This window comes from Oreochromis niloticus, linkage group LG5 (genome assembly GCF_001858045.2).
Source record: "Oreochromis niloticus isolate F11D_XX linkage group LG5, O_niloticus_UMD_NMBU, whole genome shotgun sequence".
Classification (NCBI taxonomy): Eukaryota; Metazoa; Chordata; class Actinopteri; order Cichliformes; family Cichlidae; genus Oreochromis; species Oreochromis niloticus.
The window spans coordinates 5,130,368-5,146,457 of record NC_031970.2 but is presented as its reverse complement, the minus strand read 5'-3'; the positions used below and the strand labels follow the sequence as shown (position 1 = coordinate 5,146,457).

The 16,090-nt window shown below is 40.0% G+C and overlaps 2 protein-coding genes across 4 annotated transcripts in view; one reads left to right on the top strand and one right to left on the bottom strand.

The window, feature by feature from the left end:
- The window catches only part of LOC109194541 (deoxyribonuclease-1), a 35,036-nt gene extending 19,703 nt beyond the window's left edge, over positions 1-15,333 (bottom strand). The window contains exons 1-10 of one of the 3 annotated variants that reach the window (XM_025907074.1): positions 15,185-15,323; positions 11,595-11,687; positions 11,414-11,508; positions 11,229-11,315; positions 10,682-10,794; positions 9,407-9,519; positions 5,589-5,743; positions 4,696-4,792; positions 4,457-4,583; positions 3,948-4,219 (exon numbers count right to left, since the gene is read on the bottom strand). In XM_025907074.1, the coding sequence (XP_025762859.1) occupies positions 4,044-4,219; positions 4,457-4,583; positions 4,696-4,792; positions 5,589-5,743; positions 9,407-9,519; positions 10,682-10,794; positions 11,229-11,315; positions 11,414-11,508; positions 11,595-11,675 (1,044 nt within the window). In that variant the 5' untranslated portion in view covers positions 11,676-11,687; positions 15,185-15,323 and the 3' untranslated portion in view covers positions 3,948-4,043. Of the gene's footprint in view, positions 1-3,947; positions 4,220-4,456; positions 4,584-4,695; positions 4,793-5,588; positions 5,744-9,406; positions 9,520-10,681; positions 10,795-11,228; positions 11,316-11,413; positions 11,509-11,594; positions 11,688-15,184 lie in introns of those variants that run through there. The other 2 variants (XM_019359382.2, XM_025907073.1) reach the window with 2 other exon arrangements.
- On the top strand, positions 1,931-3,724 carry LOC100701205 (granzyme B(G,H)). The gene is made up of 5 exons (XM_003451871.5): positions 1,931-2,059; positions 2,147-2,294; positions 2,732-2,861; positions 3,075-3,347; positions 3,450-3,724. Exons 1-5 carry the CDS (start codon positions 2,002-2,004, stop codon positions 3,651-3,653), a joined length of 813 nt encoding a protein of 270 aa, XP_003451919.1. The 5' UTR covers positions 1,931-2,001; the 3' UTR covers positions 3,654-3,724.
- Positions 15,334-16,090: the final 757 nt, after the last annotated feature.

The window sequence follows — 16,090 nt, the reverse complement described above, 5'->3', positions numbered from 1 at the left end:
TCACAGGTTGCCGGAGCAAGCCGTGTGAATTTAACAAAGGACCCAAGATGCGGATATGCAGTGAAGTGAGAGGGCTTTATTGACACAGAATCCGAGTGATAACAAACAAAAGGTGAGCGTGGCGAAAAACAGAACTTAGAAATAAACTACACTGGGAAAACTAAAACCTAAACAACAAACCTGAACACCAGAGAAAGCAATTTGCAGGGAGAGTTCACAGGATGACAGAGAGAGATTCACTGACAAGAAAACCCCAAATAACACAGACGAACCAGCAACTAACAGATGCAAACACGGGGTTTAAATACACAGAGACACGAGCTAACACAGAGACCTTAATACACCAAACAGAGGGAACACAAACTAAACCCAGGGAACCCAAAACACAACAGTCATAATACATAAAACTATTGTTATGATTTAATGTTGTCAGTGTTTTGTTTTATGTTATGTTTAAGGATTTGTTCTCGTTTCCTGTTTTATTGTGAAGGTCTGCGTCTCATGTGAGTGTGTTCAGTTTTACCTCTGTCTCGTCTTGTTGATTATTCCCAGCTGTGTTCCCCACCTGTGTGTAACCTCCCTGTGTTTCTGTGTGTATTTAAGTCGCGTCTTCTGTCTTTGTAGTTTGGCTGGCCCGTCTGTGTATCCACCATGTCTCATCCGTGTGTTTCCCTGCTGCCCAACCGTCATCTGTTTTCTGCTGGCTGTTATTCGTGTTCAGGTCTGTGTTTCTGTTCAGGGTCAGTAGTTTAGTTTTTCCCAGTATAGTTTAGTTCTCCGTTCACCATTTTGTCCATCTCTTTTGTTGTGTTTGCCTTAGTGGCACCAGCCATTTTTTTTAGCCAACCTGGTTGTCCAGTTTAAGATAAAGCCTCTTCTCATCCCACAATCTGGTATTCATCATCTTTTATGTTGCGGCTATGAGCCGGGTCGTAACACTATCAAAAGTAAAAGTACAAAAACCAAAAGCACTGGGTCACCGACCTAGGACCATGACAGTTCGCTTGCTTATTACGTGACAGTCTACCGTTGTGTACAGTGCTGTCAGCTGATGTTTTTTTTTTTCAAAAATTACCTGCAACAAGAGAGCCTAATTTCTGCAGTTCAACACTGAAGAAATGAAGAAACTTTTTGAAATTATGCCAAATTGCAATACACAAATATTTGTGTCTCTAATAAAACCTTACTTCACTTCAGCAGCATCAGATAATGTTCATATGCTGATTCATGGTCTTCTTCCATTTTTGTTCTACTGCAGAATATTTTTAATGTTTATGGCCAGAAAAATCTCCTTCATGTTGTTCTGTGTTTTATCCTCAGTTACTTTGACTAAAAGGCATCTGCTGTGATGCTCTCACCTCTGATGAAGTATCACGAGTATCAGTATTGATAAATGATCAGAATTATAATATTTCTGACTGTCTGAGGCAAAATTTCCCCAATTAAAATCTAATCTAATCACCGGTACCGGTCCGTGAGTCGTTTGGTACCGGGCCGCGAGAGTTGAGGCTCGGGTATGAAATGTATGGGTTTCAGGGTTTTTTATCGGTTTTTAGTGTTATTTTGTTATCGTTTTTTTCATTAACTCAGTTTTCCTGGGTCGTTTCACGTGTGTTATGAATAAATCTTCTTTTTTTTGGTACTGGTTTTATTTTGTTGTATTTATCCGCGACACCTTAAAGGCCGGTCTGTGAAAATATTGTCAGGCATAAACCGGTCCGTGGTGAAAAAAGGTTGGGGACCGCTGATTTAACAGGCCACTAAAGGTTTATGCCTTTGGACTTTAGCTGTCTTTTGTTTGAAATTCATTACTGTTAGTGAGAAAGGGATGCACATATAACAGACTGTGATTAATAGTAATAACAAAGTACTTACTGTGGGAAGTTTCAAAACCACACTTCCCTAGGAAGTGGTTAAAAGTCATGTGTTGTACATGTATAAACAAATGACTCAAAAGGTCTTAAACTCTCAAGCTGACAGATCAAGCCTTTCACCACTGAGATGTTTGCTCTGCAACAATTTGCGGTGATTCATGCGCTGACATTCCTCGGGCAAAATGGTAAGTTGCACCATGAATACTGTTCTCCAGCCTGCATGTGGAATATTAATATTTTTAATTAAATTCTTTTCCTCCTACTTCCATTAGTCCTTGGAAGTAAAATTATAGATGGTAAAATAGTCCCAGACAACGAAATGCTGTATATGGCATCAGTGCAGGATCACGGAGGCAACCATGTTTGTGGAGGATTTCTTGTTTCTGAGGACTTTGTAATGACTGCTGCACACTGTGACCTGTAAGTAATCAACTCTTTAAGGAACTTCCTGATTAGGAAAAAATATGATGGCCTTAAAATGTCCTATGCTTATCTATCTATCTATCTATCTATCTATCTATCTATCTATCTATCTATCTATCTATCTATCTATCTATCACATCACATCACATCACTGGTACCTGGTATACACACACACACATATATATATGCATACTGTATGTGTGTGTTTGTGAGTATATGTATCTAATGATCATAATAATATAATAATATAATAATTCTGATACCATCTGGATTATTGCACCAATTGTGCTAAGAACCTTGAAGTAACTGTTGCAGTGAATAAATAAAATTGAATTTAATAAAAAAGAAATGTATCATTTAGTTTTAGTTCATCTTGTTGTGCATGCAACTGCAGAAAATCTAATTCTGATGATCTCAGATTAAATCTTTTTCAGGGATCTTAAACGTGTAGTTCTTGGTAACCACAACCTCAAGAAGGCTGATAAGAAAATGAAGATCGCCAAGAAATACAAACATCCAGATTATCGGGATGTTGGCCATGGATATGACATCATGCTCCTAAAAGTAAGGTCTTTTTTTGTCTTTTTTATTTTCTTAAATCACATAAGAATTTTTAAATTTTTGAGTGTTCTATTTCGCAAGTTGCTCATTTAAAACAAGGTATTTCTAGTTAAAGTATGAAGTACTTAAAAAAAAGATAAAAGATAAATGTTCTCTATTGCTGTTACATGGTTTTCACTCATTTATAACCTTTACTCTTTAATTCTGTGCCTCTAGCTGTCTACACCTGTCCAACCAAGCAAAAGAATTCAATTCATTAAACTTCCCTCCCATGAAATGACATTAAAGGAAAATGAGAAGTGCCAAGTGGCTGGATGGGGTAAGATAAACACTAATGGTAGTGTTGTTGACGACCTGAGAGTGGCGGATGTGTCGGACATCAGCCCAGAAGTCTGCAAGAATGCTTGGGCTCAAAAAGTTCCTGGATACAATCCTCCTCCCAATATTATCTGTGCAGGTGGATACAACACAACAAAAGGATTCTGTCAGGTATCTTTTCTGTCCTTCCATTGAAAATTCTTGCTAACTGCTCTGTGGTTGAGAAATATGTATAAGTATCACGTGAACAAAGTAAATACTTCCTTCTTACAGGGTGATTCTGGTGGCCCTCTGGTGTGGAAGGAAATTGCTGTCGGTATTGTTTCTTTCAACAAAAGCATTCCAGGAACCGAGCTGGGAAACTGTAACTATCCAGATGTCCCCAATGTCTATACGGATATCTCAAAACACCTTGACTGGATCAGGAAGATTCTCAAGGGAAAAAATTACAAAAAGCTTTGTGTCAGCACACTGTAAGTGTTTACAGGAAGCTGTGCCTCTGTCAGCGTTTGCTCTCAATGCAGAATAAAGAAAATGTTTGAACAGTATTTTCTCTGTGCATGAATAATATTTTATTATGACTTCAAAAACATGTCTATAAAAACATTGATATCAGTTTGCCATGGAAAATGAATTCATGCAATACTAATATTTGTAAACAAATTTTTCATTGCTACAGTACATTCATCCTGATTTGTTGAGTACTATAAATACTAGAGATTGACAGAAGGTGTTTTGGTATCACAGTGAACCACCTGATGTGGTTTTCAGTTAAATCTCTAATAAGTCAAACAAACAGAAGCTTTGACGGTTTAACACTATCAGCTCTAACTACAGTAACTCTACTTTTTAAATGTAATAGTAAGATCATGAACATTGAACATCCTGACGTCTTCTCTTGGTTGGTGTGTTGGATGCCTGCCCTCGCTTCCTGTTTGTTCCCACATTCTTCTTCTTCTGTTGTCTGTCTGACTCGTCTTTTTTCTTCTTCTGTGCTCCCGCTGGCTTTGGTGACCCTGCCGGTTTGGTCTTCTTCTGTTTTCCTGTTGTTTAATATTAGAAGAAGGAAATATAAAATCTGCTCTCGGAAGCACCCAGAATACAACACTTCAGAACATGTTTGGTATAAATTTGTTACTGTTAGTGTATTTCAGTTAAAATGATATATGTCACATCTCTTTGATTTCTAAATCAACAGCAACTGAACTGAGATCAGCCCTGAGATTCATGAGGTATTTGCTCCTTTATAAAATTCAATTTAATTAAACCGTCTCAGACACCTTTCTTCTGAGACTGTTCTTCCCCAGATGTCATCTCTGTCCCGTCAGGCACAGCCATCCTTTTCTGTCTTCCTGCTCTGGTCTTCAGCTCCACCTCCACCGGGTAATGGTCACTGATGCTGAGTGCCTTACAGAGTAAATATAGTTAAACAACAACACTGATGCTGTCCTTTAAAATGATGCCAACTGTCAAATCATTTCCATCTTTCGGTTTAGAAAAACACATAAGTGAGTCTCACCTCCTCATCTGTCAACTTAAACTCTTGCTGAAAGTTGAAAGACTTGGCCGAGTTGGGGACGATGGCGTTCGACATGGTCTCTCCATACACAACGATTCTGTTTGAGGAAGAGGAGACACATAAAAAAATTAAGAACTTCTTTCTGTACACTCTACAGTGTGAAGTTCCAATAATTTATCCCTTTATTTTTCTTATTTATTTGTCCCTAACATCAGACGTTAGCTGTGAGAGGCTTTAAAAATAAAAAAAAGGCCTGTTGGCCATGTTGCAGAGGCTTTGTGGTCACTCAGCTCACAAAAGTAAGCATCCTGCCACCAGTGCTCATCATCACAAATAGTGCTTCCCCACAAAGTAAACTGTACAGACATAAATCAGTGATTCATTAATATTTTCCTATATGAATTAGTTCGTCTGTTTCTTTCTCCTGGTTTTTGCTTCAGTGGTGCAGATTTCTCTCTTAAAAGAAAGTCGTCACTTTACCTCGACTTGTTTCCTTATATTGAGAAATGTGGTGTGATAGTGCAGATAGTATGAAGAATAATATACTCACAAAATTTTATTCATATGATTATTTGTAGAAGTATCTTCTTTTTTTTGAGCTCTCACATGTTCAAACTGCAGCCTTCAGGCAGGCGTTACAGACGCTGTTTACTGAACATGCTGCCACCACAGAGACAGTTTCTTCCCCCCACGCTGTCACTCTGATGAACACTGAAATAACCTACTGTTTTTATGTGTGTGTGTGTGTGTGTACATATCTATACACACACATTTCTTTTACAGCATGAAGAGAGCAAAGTGAACCGGAGTCAAATTACTTGTTTGTTTGCACAAACTTGGCCAAATAAAGATGTGTCTTTAGTTTCCTCCTATGTCATTATCATGTGTGTCACCTGTCATAGGTGTTATCATTGTTGTTGCTAGCTGTGGTGTCGACATCGTCATCAATGAGCCAATCATAGGATGGAGAGCAGATGCGGATCTTTTCCTTCTTCTTCTTGGAGAGATATCGTCCGTCTGCATTAAAGTCCCCCAAAATCATAATGTTCTACAAACGAAATGAAAATGTCGACAGAGAGCAGAACTCACTTAATACAGTGACAGATTCATTAAATAACAGCACCAAGGTTTATGTGGTGTCATATATTTATTATTATTACATAATTCTGTGAGGAGCTGGCAGAACAATAACTGAATACCATTCTCTGTGGTTTACTGTGCATTACTTCACAGTAAGAAGCCAATTGAAAGGCACAGAAACAGGATGTGATGACTCAGGAACTTTATGCGTTTGTGTATTTAAAGCTGGGTTTTTTTCAACTCCTCTGTTATCACTCTGTTTACATGAAAAACACATTCAAATAGTTAAAATATAATCTGATTCTGATACACTATGTGATTGAAAAGGGTAATAATAACATATAATATAATAATAAAAAGATATATTTTTTAAGTTTATATATATATATATATATACATATTTAAAACAAAAAAGCACCCATCTCGCCCCTGCAGGCGGTTTATCCTTCAAGCTCGGGTCCTCTGCCAGAGGCCTGGGAGCTTGAGGGTCCTGCGCAGTATCTTAGCTTTTCCCAGGACTGCGCTCTTCTGGACAGAGATCTCCGATGTTTTTCCTGGGATCTGCTGGAGCCACTCGCCTAGCTTGGGAGTCACCGCACCTAGTGCTCCGATTACCACTAGGACCACCGTTACCTTCACCCTCCACATCTTCTCGAGCTCTTCTCTGAGCCCTTGGTATTTCATTTCATATGCCCTGCCTGCTAGCATCTTGCACCCTGCTGTTCACTCGGGTGTGCTGGATTGTCTCAGGGGCATCTTTACACAGCCTGCACCTGGGGTCTTGCCCGGTGTGGTAGACCCCAGTCTCTATGGATCTTGTGCTCAGAGCTTGTTCTTGTGCTGCCATGATTAGTGTCTCTGTGCTGTTTTTCAGTCCAGCTTTGTCCAGCCACTGGTAGGATTTCTGGATATCAGCCACCTCTTCTATCTGCCGGTGGTAGATACTGTGCAGGGGCCTGTCCGTCCATGATGGTGGTTCCTCGTGTTCCTCCTCTTTCTTGGGTTTCTGCTGCCTGAGGTATTCACTGAGCACTCGGTCAATTGGGGCCATCTTCCCAATGTATTCGTGGATGTTCGTCGTCTCATCCTGGACTGTGGTGCTGACACTCACCAGTCCCCGGCCTTCTTAATTCCACTTAGCGTACAGCAGGGGCGATTTTAGCCCATTTTTGGGGGTGCTTCAGAATCAAAGCACCCCCAAAGATTTCTTATTTTTTTGACAATATTTGCTGTTTGTGTGACACACTAGTAAAAATATAAAAAGCATACAGTACTTGGTTGAGACGTAACATTTTAACAACAAAAGTATAGATAACACCACCACCCCCACCCTCCCAAAATGGTTTGTTCCAGGTCGCCTCTCCTCTACTCTGGCTCTAGTATCCTCGCTGCCAGAACAATGGTGGCTGAGACACAGCGGAGCGGAGGTGGAAGTGCCTGGCGTAAAACAGGACATGTTAGCTGCATTTAACCTTCAGTTACTCTTTATATAGTTAGGTAGGAGTCAGACCATGTTTCTTTTTAGCTGAAAAACATTACACCCAGGTAACCTGCAGTGCTGAAAACTTGTTTTCGGACGATGTTTGCTACCCTACAATCCGTCCTGCTCTGTAGTAAAATCAGTGATATTTGACCGTTGTTCTGGGAATCCATCCTACCTGGCAAACCATCCTACCCGTTGTTTTTGCGCATACGCACAACACGAAATTAACTGCCAAACCATCCTATATGGGCTCAAAATGTGGTCATAAATATTTTGTACTTGTAAATCAGTTTTGCAGCGCTGTTGAAAAGGCTGTGGAAGTCCCTGTATTAAGCACGTAAACCTGTGACACAAAAATCACCAAACTCGGACGACCACAGACTGTTTTCCTTCGTGGTGATGAAGGAAAACACTGGGTTGGCATGTAAAAGGGCGTTCATTCCCTTCAAAGACCTGCAGTTCAAAAAAGTGCCCCTCCGACAGCCAAACCCATCTGTTCTCTGATTGGATTGTTACATTTGTGATTGACATAACATTGACCAATCAGATGAAAGGAAGAAAAATAGGGTCAAAATTCGTACTTGTAACTTGCAGGGTTTTTTTTGGCTAAGTCCACACACAAATCTTTTTTACGCACACACAAATTCTTTTTACAAAATATTTATGACCACATTTTGAGCCCATATAGTTGTATATGTTTACAAAATGTACAATTTATATTTGCATTTCAAGTTATAAAAATTTACTTAACATGTCTGTTTTTTTACAGTAAAAAATACTACTAGGATTTGAAGTTCTTTGTGTAATTTCAGATCAGTAATAGTACTATTAATAGTAATAGTAGTACTAGTGCAGTATGTCAATGAAAAAAACAACTAAATTCAGTTGAGCTGAAAAGAATGACACCAAACAAGGCAAGGGGAAAAAACCCAAAATGAAACAATCTGAGGGTGAAATACAAACGTAAACTCAAAAGGAGTCAAAAATGTCCAGTTGTATTGACCTCAGTGGGTTAATCCAACAAATCATGAAAAAATAGGTTTAAATTTTTATTCATGACAGTGCAGATTTCTCTAGATCCGCCCCTGCTGTGGGATCCCCAGGTACTTGTAACTGTCCTCTATGTCTGTTCTGACTACCTTCCCTCTCCTTGTTATCATCCGACAACACTTCTCCAGTCCGAATGACATCCCAAAGTCATTGTTGTATATCCTGGTAGTGTGGATCAGTGAATCGATGTCTCGTTCACTCATGGCATACAGCTTGATGTCATCCATGTACATCCATTGCTCCATCTCCCGCCTTGGTGGTGCCGTTCTCATATTGTTCTCTTGCCACTGAGAGTACACCTTGTTGGCATACAGAGGAGAGGAGGAAGAGGAAGCACCATCATGGAAGGACAGGCCCCTGCACAGTATGTACCATCGGCAGATAGCAGAGGCGGCCGATATCCAGAAATCCTACCAGTGGCTGGACAAAGCCGGGCTGAAAATCAGCACAGAGGCTCTAATCATGGCAGCACAAGAACAAGCTCTGAGTACAAGATCCATAGAGGCTGGGGTCTATCAAACCAGACAAGACCCCAGGTGCAGGCTGTGTAAAGATGCCCCTGAGACAATCCAGCACACCCGAGTGAACAGCAGGGTGCAAGATGCTAGCAAGCAAGACATACATGGAACGCCATAACCAAGTGGCCGGCATAGTGTACAGGAACATCTGTGCCGAGTATAACCTGGAAGTCCCGAGGTCAAAATGGGAGATGACCCCAAGGGTGATGGAGAATGACCGAGCTAAGATCCTGTGGGACTTCCAGATACAGACGGACAAAATGGTGGTGGCTAACCAACCGGACATAGTGGTGGTAGACAAACAGAAGAAGACGGCTGTAGTGATCGATGTAGCGGTTCTCAATGACAGCAATATCAGGAAGAAGGAACACGAGAAGCTGGAGAAATACCAAGGGCTCAGAGAAGAACTCGAGAGGATGTGGAGTGTGTGTGTTCACACACATCCACACAATTTTTATAATAAAATAATTTATTAATGTATGCATTTCAATATTTTCTAAATTTTCTATATCTAAAGAAGGGTCTCAGAGAGGAGAGAGACACAGGAACTAAACTCTTAGGGCTCTTGTCTCAAACTTACATCATTTTTCCATTTCTTCCTGATGTCTTCAACCACATCATGCAGCTCGTCCAGCTCCTTCAGAGTGTCTTCTGGCTTTGTGTGCACAGGGATCAGGACCAGATCTTGTACAACTGAAAGAGTTCACAAGCAAAGAGGCCTCAATACAAAGTACACCTGAATAGAGTAAATATTACAAATTCACAGTGTCAGTTTAGTCTTTCCATAAACACGATTCAGAGGTCGTGTTCGGTGGCTCAACTTAGCCCAGGTGAGGACAAGTGGCAGCAAGCCCTCGAACATCCTTGAGCAAGGGGCCCTGCCACCAAGGAGTTGTTTAACTGCCACAGTCACCTCACCCCCCCAGTGATGGACGAGTCGTCCCCCTCATTCCCACACTCTGCTTGGTTACAGAAGATGTGTCAGTGGGAATATGGAGATCCTCAGAGTGTTTCTGCCACAACCCGACAGTATCCTCAGTTGACGTAAGAAGCGCTTCCCCACCACAGAGACGACATTCCATGTCCCAGTCGTTAGTCTCGGTAGCTGGGGATTGATCTGCCAGGGTGCTTGTGCTCCTGGACTCAACACAGCACATACTGCATCCAACCCCTACAGCACCTCCTGCTGGTGGTGGACCAACAGGAGGGTGAGCTCATGTCCCCTGTTTGGGCTGTCCCCAGCTGTGCCCCATGGACTAAGGCCCATTAGCCAGGCACTCACCCTTAGGCCTGGGTCCAGGGAGGGACCCAGTAACTCTATCCTAGGCAAAATGAACTGTTTCCCATATTTTATACTCATAGTGGCTTTTGAATCACCCAAAACCAATTTGCCATCATAGAAAACCCACAACAACAGAGTTATCAGGATCCCTGGGACACACAAACCCCTCCACAGTGATTTGTTTTGCATTTCATTTTTCTGACGAAGACATTTAATTTAATTTCTGACATTATTTCCATGTAAGCTAGTTATTGAGAGGTTTTCTGTAATTCCTAAAAATATAATTTCAATACTGTGAGAAGTTTGTAACTGAAACTCAGTACAGATGACTGAAGACAAGAGCAGCATGCTGCTTCTTCATCTTGCTTCACTAACTCTCTATTTAAAGACTCAACACTGATTAGTATGAATTATGAAACTGATAAAATAAAAGGATTTGTTATCAAAACTGGAGTCCAAACAAGCAGTAGGATTAAATAAAGGTTTTAAAATGTAGAACTGCAGTGGTTGGCACTTCCACTTGTTTTGTTTTGCAACCTAAAGCGTTACTCTAACACAGTAAAAAGCACAAACCTGTAGTTGGACAATCGAAGCGCAGGACAAAGGGCTCTCTGGCAAAAGCATCTTCATCTCCAGCCTGATTATCTTCATACTGGTGTGAATCCTTCAGCATCACTTCATCTGGTCTGAGAGATAAACACGTATGATAATAATAATAATAATAATAATAATAATAATAATAATAATAATAATGATAATAATGGATTGCATTTATATAGCGCTTTTCGGAGCCCTCAAAGCGCTTTACAATTCCATTATTCATTCACTCTCACATTCACACACTGGTGGAGGCAGCTACAGTTGTAGCCACAGCTGCCCTGGGGCAGACTGACAGAGGCGAGGCTGCCATATCGCGCCATCGGCCCCTCTGGCCATCACCAGTAGGCAGCAGGTGAAGTGTCTTGCCCAAGGACACAACGACCGAGACTGTCTGAGCCGGGTATAGTCAGACATCAACGTGTCTGGCCATGAATCTCACATTCACACCACTTCTAAATTTAATCAAATTCTAGTCTTCAAATCACTGAGATGTTGTATTAGAGTCTGTTTCCACACAAACCTGTAGAAACAGACATACTGCTCCTTGTAGGTGTCTCGTCCCAGTTGTTTGCTGGCAGTCTTTAGGTAGGGGCGTTTTCTGTTAGTGCTGACGAAAACAAAGCCACGTAAACATGCAGTTTTCTACATAAAAATGTTGTAAATCAAAATAATTAAATTCACACACTATCACTTCAGGGAACTCACTCAGTTTTGTTGAGTTCTTGAAGTAACGTTTCCATGGCTTTGCCGCTCTTATCCACCACCTCCAGCATGACAATCACACTGTACCGAGATATGATCTGGAGGAAACACATTTAAGTGTTACACATTTCGTCATTGGTTTTGTATTTAAAGCTTTCTGTTGTAAAGGTAAAATGATTATCACCTTGGTGAGGTGTTTGATGACAGACTTGTCATGGACTTTCTTCTGTCCCAGGTTCTTGCCATTAAAGGCTGCTATTTTCATTCTGACTTGATTCTGAAAGAGATAATCAACTCTGTTTTAGACGATCAATACACAGTGTGTGATGTATTGTTCAAACGTCTGCTGAATCAAAACAGAGGAAGAAAATGGAGAAGTGCAGCAGAAAAAAGAAGAAATCAAAACAAAGGGAAGAAAGAGAAACTTAAGCTTAAACACTGAAAAAACTGTGGTTGGTGATATTGCGACATGTATATACTAAAATATGTCTCTGATGACTTTAAAGCTACAATTTCCCAGGTGAAGGCCTGGGAAATCGTAGCTTTTATTGAAAATGGAGAAGTTCCAGGGAGTCCAGTTCCTCTAATGCGGTTTCTCAATGCAGTAACATTTGGCACATGAAAGTTTTTTTGACCTTGGGTAAGAATTCCCAATAATAAGTTTATATTAAAGGTATGTTTAATCCTAAATAAAGGTTTCAGAGAGCAGGGACAATTTATGTTTTAAATTTTACACTTGTCCTTTACCAGAGATGTGGAAGTGTGCCTTTGTACTCCCACCACTGAAAGGTGGTGATTCTTCAATGGTTAATAATACTTACAGTGCAATTTCCAAACTCTGTGTCTTAGCTAAGGCTGGTTAATAATCAACCTTTGTTATCGGGATGAAAATAGTATTTTATCTTCTTTCCAATCTAGAGTTAGGAAACTACACAGTACTGTCACAGGTTCCCTAAAAGTTCTCAATGACCTCCATGAAGCCTCGGACACAAATAACTACTGTGCAGCTTTTTTTTATTGATCTATTCAAAGCTTTTAAACAGTTGACTATAGGATTTTATGTCAGAGATAACTGGAAATTGGACTTTCAAACAAAGCAGTTGCAGCTCAGTGGTCTCTCTTCCAGTTTTTTATTTTTAAATATCACTAATGGAGTCCCGTAGGGTTCTGTCCTGGGGCCTACATTATTTACATAGTAAATACTACTATTTACTATGTAAACAGTGTGAGACAAAATCTAGATGTACCTGTTCATTTTTATGCATATGATACAATTACTTATTGTTGTGCTCTTACCATCAGCTGTAATTCAAACAATTACAGCGAGCTTTTGATAGTATTCAGTCTCAGCTGGGTCAGCTCAGACTGGTTTTAAATACAGAAAAAACCAAAGTCATGCTGTTCTCACCAGAAAGAGGGTGCCGGTACTTCCTTCTCTTGTATCTGCTCAAGGCATTTCTACTGAAACTGTGGCCTCATACAAATACCTAGGTATTGTGACTGATGGATGGATGGATGGATGGATGGATGGATGGATGGATTGATTGATTGATTGATTGTGATTGAGTCTTTCCTTTAAGCCACACATTGACGATCTTTTAAAGACACTGAGGCTGAAGTTATTGTTCTTTTTCAAAAACAGATCATGTTTCTTTTTCACAGCCACGAAAAGGCTTGCTGCCACTTTTTTACCCATCCTGGATTACAGTGATATAATTTATATGACTGTCTCTGCTCACTCTCTTCATCTGTTTGATTCTGTCTATCATGGGTCAATATTTTTTATAACTGGCTGTAAACCTTTAACCCAACACTGTACTTTATTGTCTGGTAGACTGGTCCTCATTGGTCTTATGCAGGATGGTTCATCAGTATCATTTTATCATTTTATTGGTATCAGAGTACATGTTATGCAAACAGTTTAGTCATAGACTGCGGTCTCAGGACATCATTACAGAAGGCATTCTCCTTTTCTGCCCCGACTTCTTGGAATTCATTGCAGAAGGATTTGAAGCTCTCTCGGTTGATTTGACTTGCAAAAGACGTACAAATGTTTTGGTGATATGGTCTCTGGGGACTTGTTCTTGTTTTGTACATTAGACATATTTAGCCATTTTATTGCTTGTTTTATTATTTACTTATTTCTTTTTTATTGTTGTAATTTTAATATGTTTGTCTGGAACAGGTCTCTCTTGTAAATGAGACATTGAGTCTCAATGGGACTACCTGTATGAATAAAGGTGAAATAAAAATTAAAACTGATCAGTCAAAGTGCTTTTAACTACAAGTCACACACACACATAGGTGAATGGAGAACATTCAAACCTCACACAGAAAAGCCCCAGCTTGAATTTGAATTGTCACGGTACTGGATCACGGACCCAGTGCTTTGACCCAGTGTATTTATTGGTGAACTGATAATTCTAACTATAATTATTATGATTTATGGTTCTCTGCTTGGATTGTGGTTTCTGTTTTGTATCATCTTTGTGTTTCAGGTTCCTATGTTTCCATGCTTAGTGTCTAGTCTGCGTCTTGGTGCTTTGTCTTAGTTCCCTGTTTTACTTTGGTAGTCCGTGTCCCATGTTTATGGTTTCAGTTCTGCTTCCCCGTGTCTCGACATGCGTGCATTTTCCCACTGTGTTTCCCTCCTGTCTTCCATTCCCTGATTACGCTAGTATGTATTTAAGCTCTGTGTTTTTCCCTGCCCGTTGTCGCGTCCTCTGCGTTAGTTTTGTTTTCCTCAGTCGTCATGTTTTGTCAGGTTATGTCATGCGAAATCATGAACTCCCAGTTTAGATCATACTTCCTAGTTTGAATTTTGTTTTAGTGCTCATGTATTTGTTTCTAAGTTTGTTTTCTGCCAGTGAATAAAAATTACCGCCTTGAGTTAAATATTCCATCTCTGAGTCACAGCTCACCGTGACATGAACCAGGAAACCTCTTGCTGTGTGGTAACAATCGTAACCACTCCACCATCCTGTTCTAGTGTCTGGGTCATGTCAGGTTCTTTCTAGGCACGCTCTGACCTCGGTATGACCTCTGTATGATGTGTGCCATATATAACCACTCCTATGCTACTTTACTATAAAACTCTTTTGTGATTCCCAAATAATCCCGTCTCCATGGGAACCTAGACAAATATGGCGAGAACAAAGACAGCTCAAGTGACAGTGTCAAGATGGCATCAAGATTCCTGAAAACCACCATTTTCCTTGATTTGACCAATACTAAAATCCACCAGCAAGTTTTAGCAGCAAAATTAGCTCAATGTAGCAAAAGTAATAGATTGAAGCTCAGAAATAGTTTATTAGTAATGATGCATATTATTATATGTAGTATTCCGAACTACTCTTACTATCTTGTAAGATAATGGCATGTTTGCTGTTTAAAACATTTTTATCTGTGCAGAAAAATTGATGTATATTTTTCTTAAAACTATAGAAATACAAGGAAGTTCAAATACTTATATTTAGTGCCTTGTTTTATTTCACTTGAATTAAAACTTTTTAAATAAGGGATTCTTTGAATGGCCATTAAGTAGAGATATAACTATTCAAAATCTTCAGCTCTTTGTTCAGTCACTGACACTGTAGGTTTTCAAACATTACAAATGAGCACAAACAGCAGTGTTTGGGTTTCATTTTGACTCCCCTTATAATGAATGCAAAAACATATTTTACTCATTTTTTAAAGTGAGGAATTCTAACTAATGCAGATGAGCATTTAGTTTTATAAAAGTAAGAAAACTAAAAATTTAAAAATAATACTCACGAGTGTGGCTAAAACAGCAGAATGACAAATGAAAGAAGCGGCTAATCTGCCAGAAAACAGACTGAAGCTGACTTCTGCAGAGACAAACTGTCCACGCACCAGGAAGTTTTCAACCACACACACACACTACATATAGAGCATATGCAAAACCACACCACGCCTATCTGTGTCTGTTATCAGCAGCGGTGTTTCCTGTGTTTGCATACAGCTGAGGGGTTTATCATCAACCCGCAGCACTCTGCTGCAGTCATGGGAAAACGTTTACCTTCAGTTAACCTAAAATACCGGTTTCATGTTCACTGGCTGGTAGACACCAATAGAGGGCGCCCTGTGGTCATAAGAGATACAGGTCTCCAGCCCAAGGAGGAAAAAGGGAATCTTGTATTGTGCAGTGCCAAAAACTGTAGTTCCTTTTGTGACCACTTGAAGTTGGATTCAATAGGAGGTCAATCACCAGACTTGAGTGTTTAAAAGAAACAATTTCTTTTCCAGGCTGTAAGAAAAAAAAAAAGAAGAAAGAAGCAAACATCCTGAATTAAACCAAAAAGGTTTAGTCTTTATGGATATTTCCCCAACTCATAACATCATAACAGCTGTACAAGGGAATAATCACAGTGGATTTTACTAAGGTTTAACGTTATGCACGTGGCTGCTTTGACTGACAGGTACCCTGACAGTAGCACCTGCAGCCAGTCAATGTTTGTTGGCCTCACCTCCACTAACATGATTTACTGGATGTTGCGCAGAGAGGTGTGGTGAGGAAAACATCAGACATCACTCTGCCTTAACTGAAGTATTTACTTTATTGTCTCTTGCCAATCTTTTGCACATACAGACAGCAACTTCTCAAAATGGCCCCCTATCCATTTCTTTCCAGCTTTGAATACTCTAGAGACCACGCCTTCT

Bases quoted from the DNA above. Each gene is read 5' to 3' on its own strand.
- LOC100701205 (XM_003451871.5), top strand. From the start codon at position 2,002: ATGTTTGCTCTGCAACAATTTGCGGTGATTCATGCGCTGACATTCCTC. The intron at 2,295-2,731 runs GTAAGTAATCAA...AATCTTTTTCAG, and splicing joins ACTGCTGCACACTGTGACCT to GGATCTTAAACGTGTAGTTC. The intron at 3,348-3,449 runs GTATCTTTTCTG...TCCTTCTTACAG, and splicing joins CAACAAAAGGATTCTGTCAG to GGTGATTCTGGTGGCCCTCT.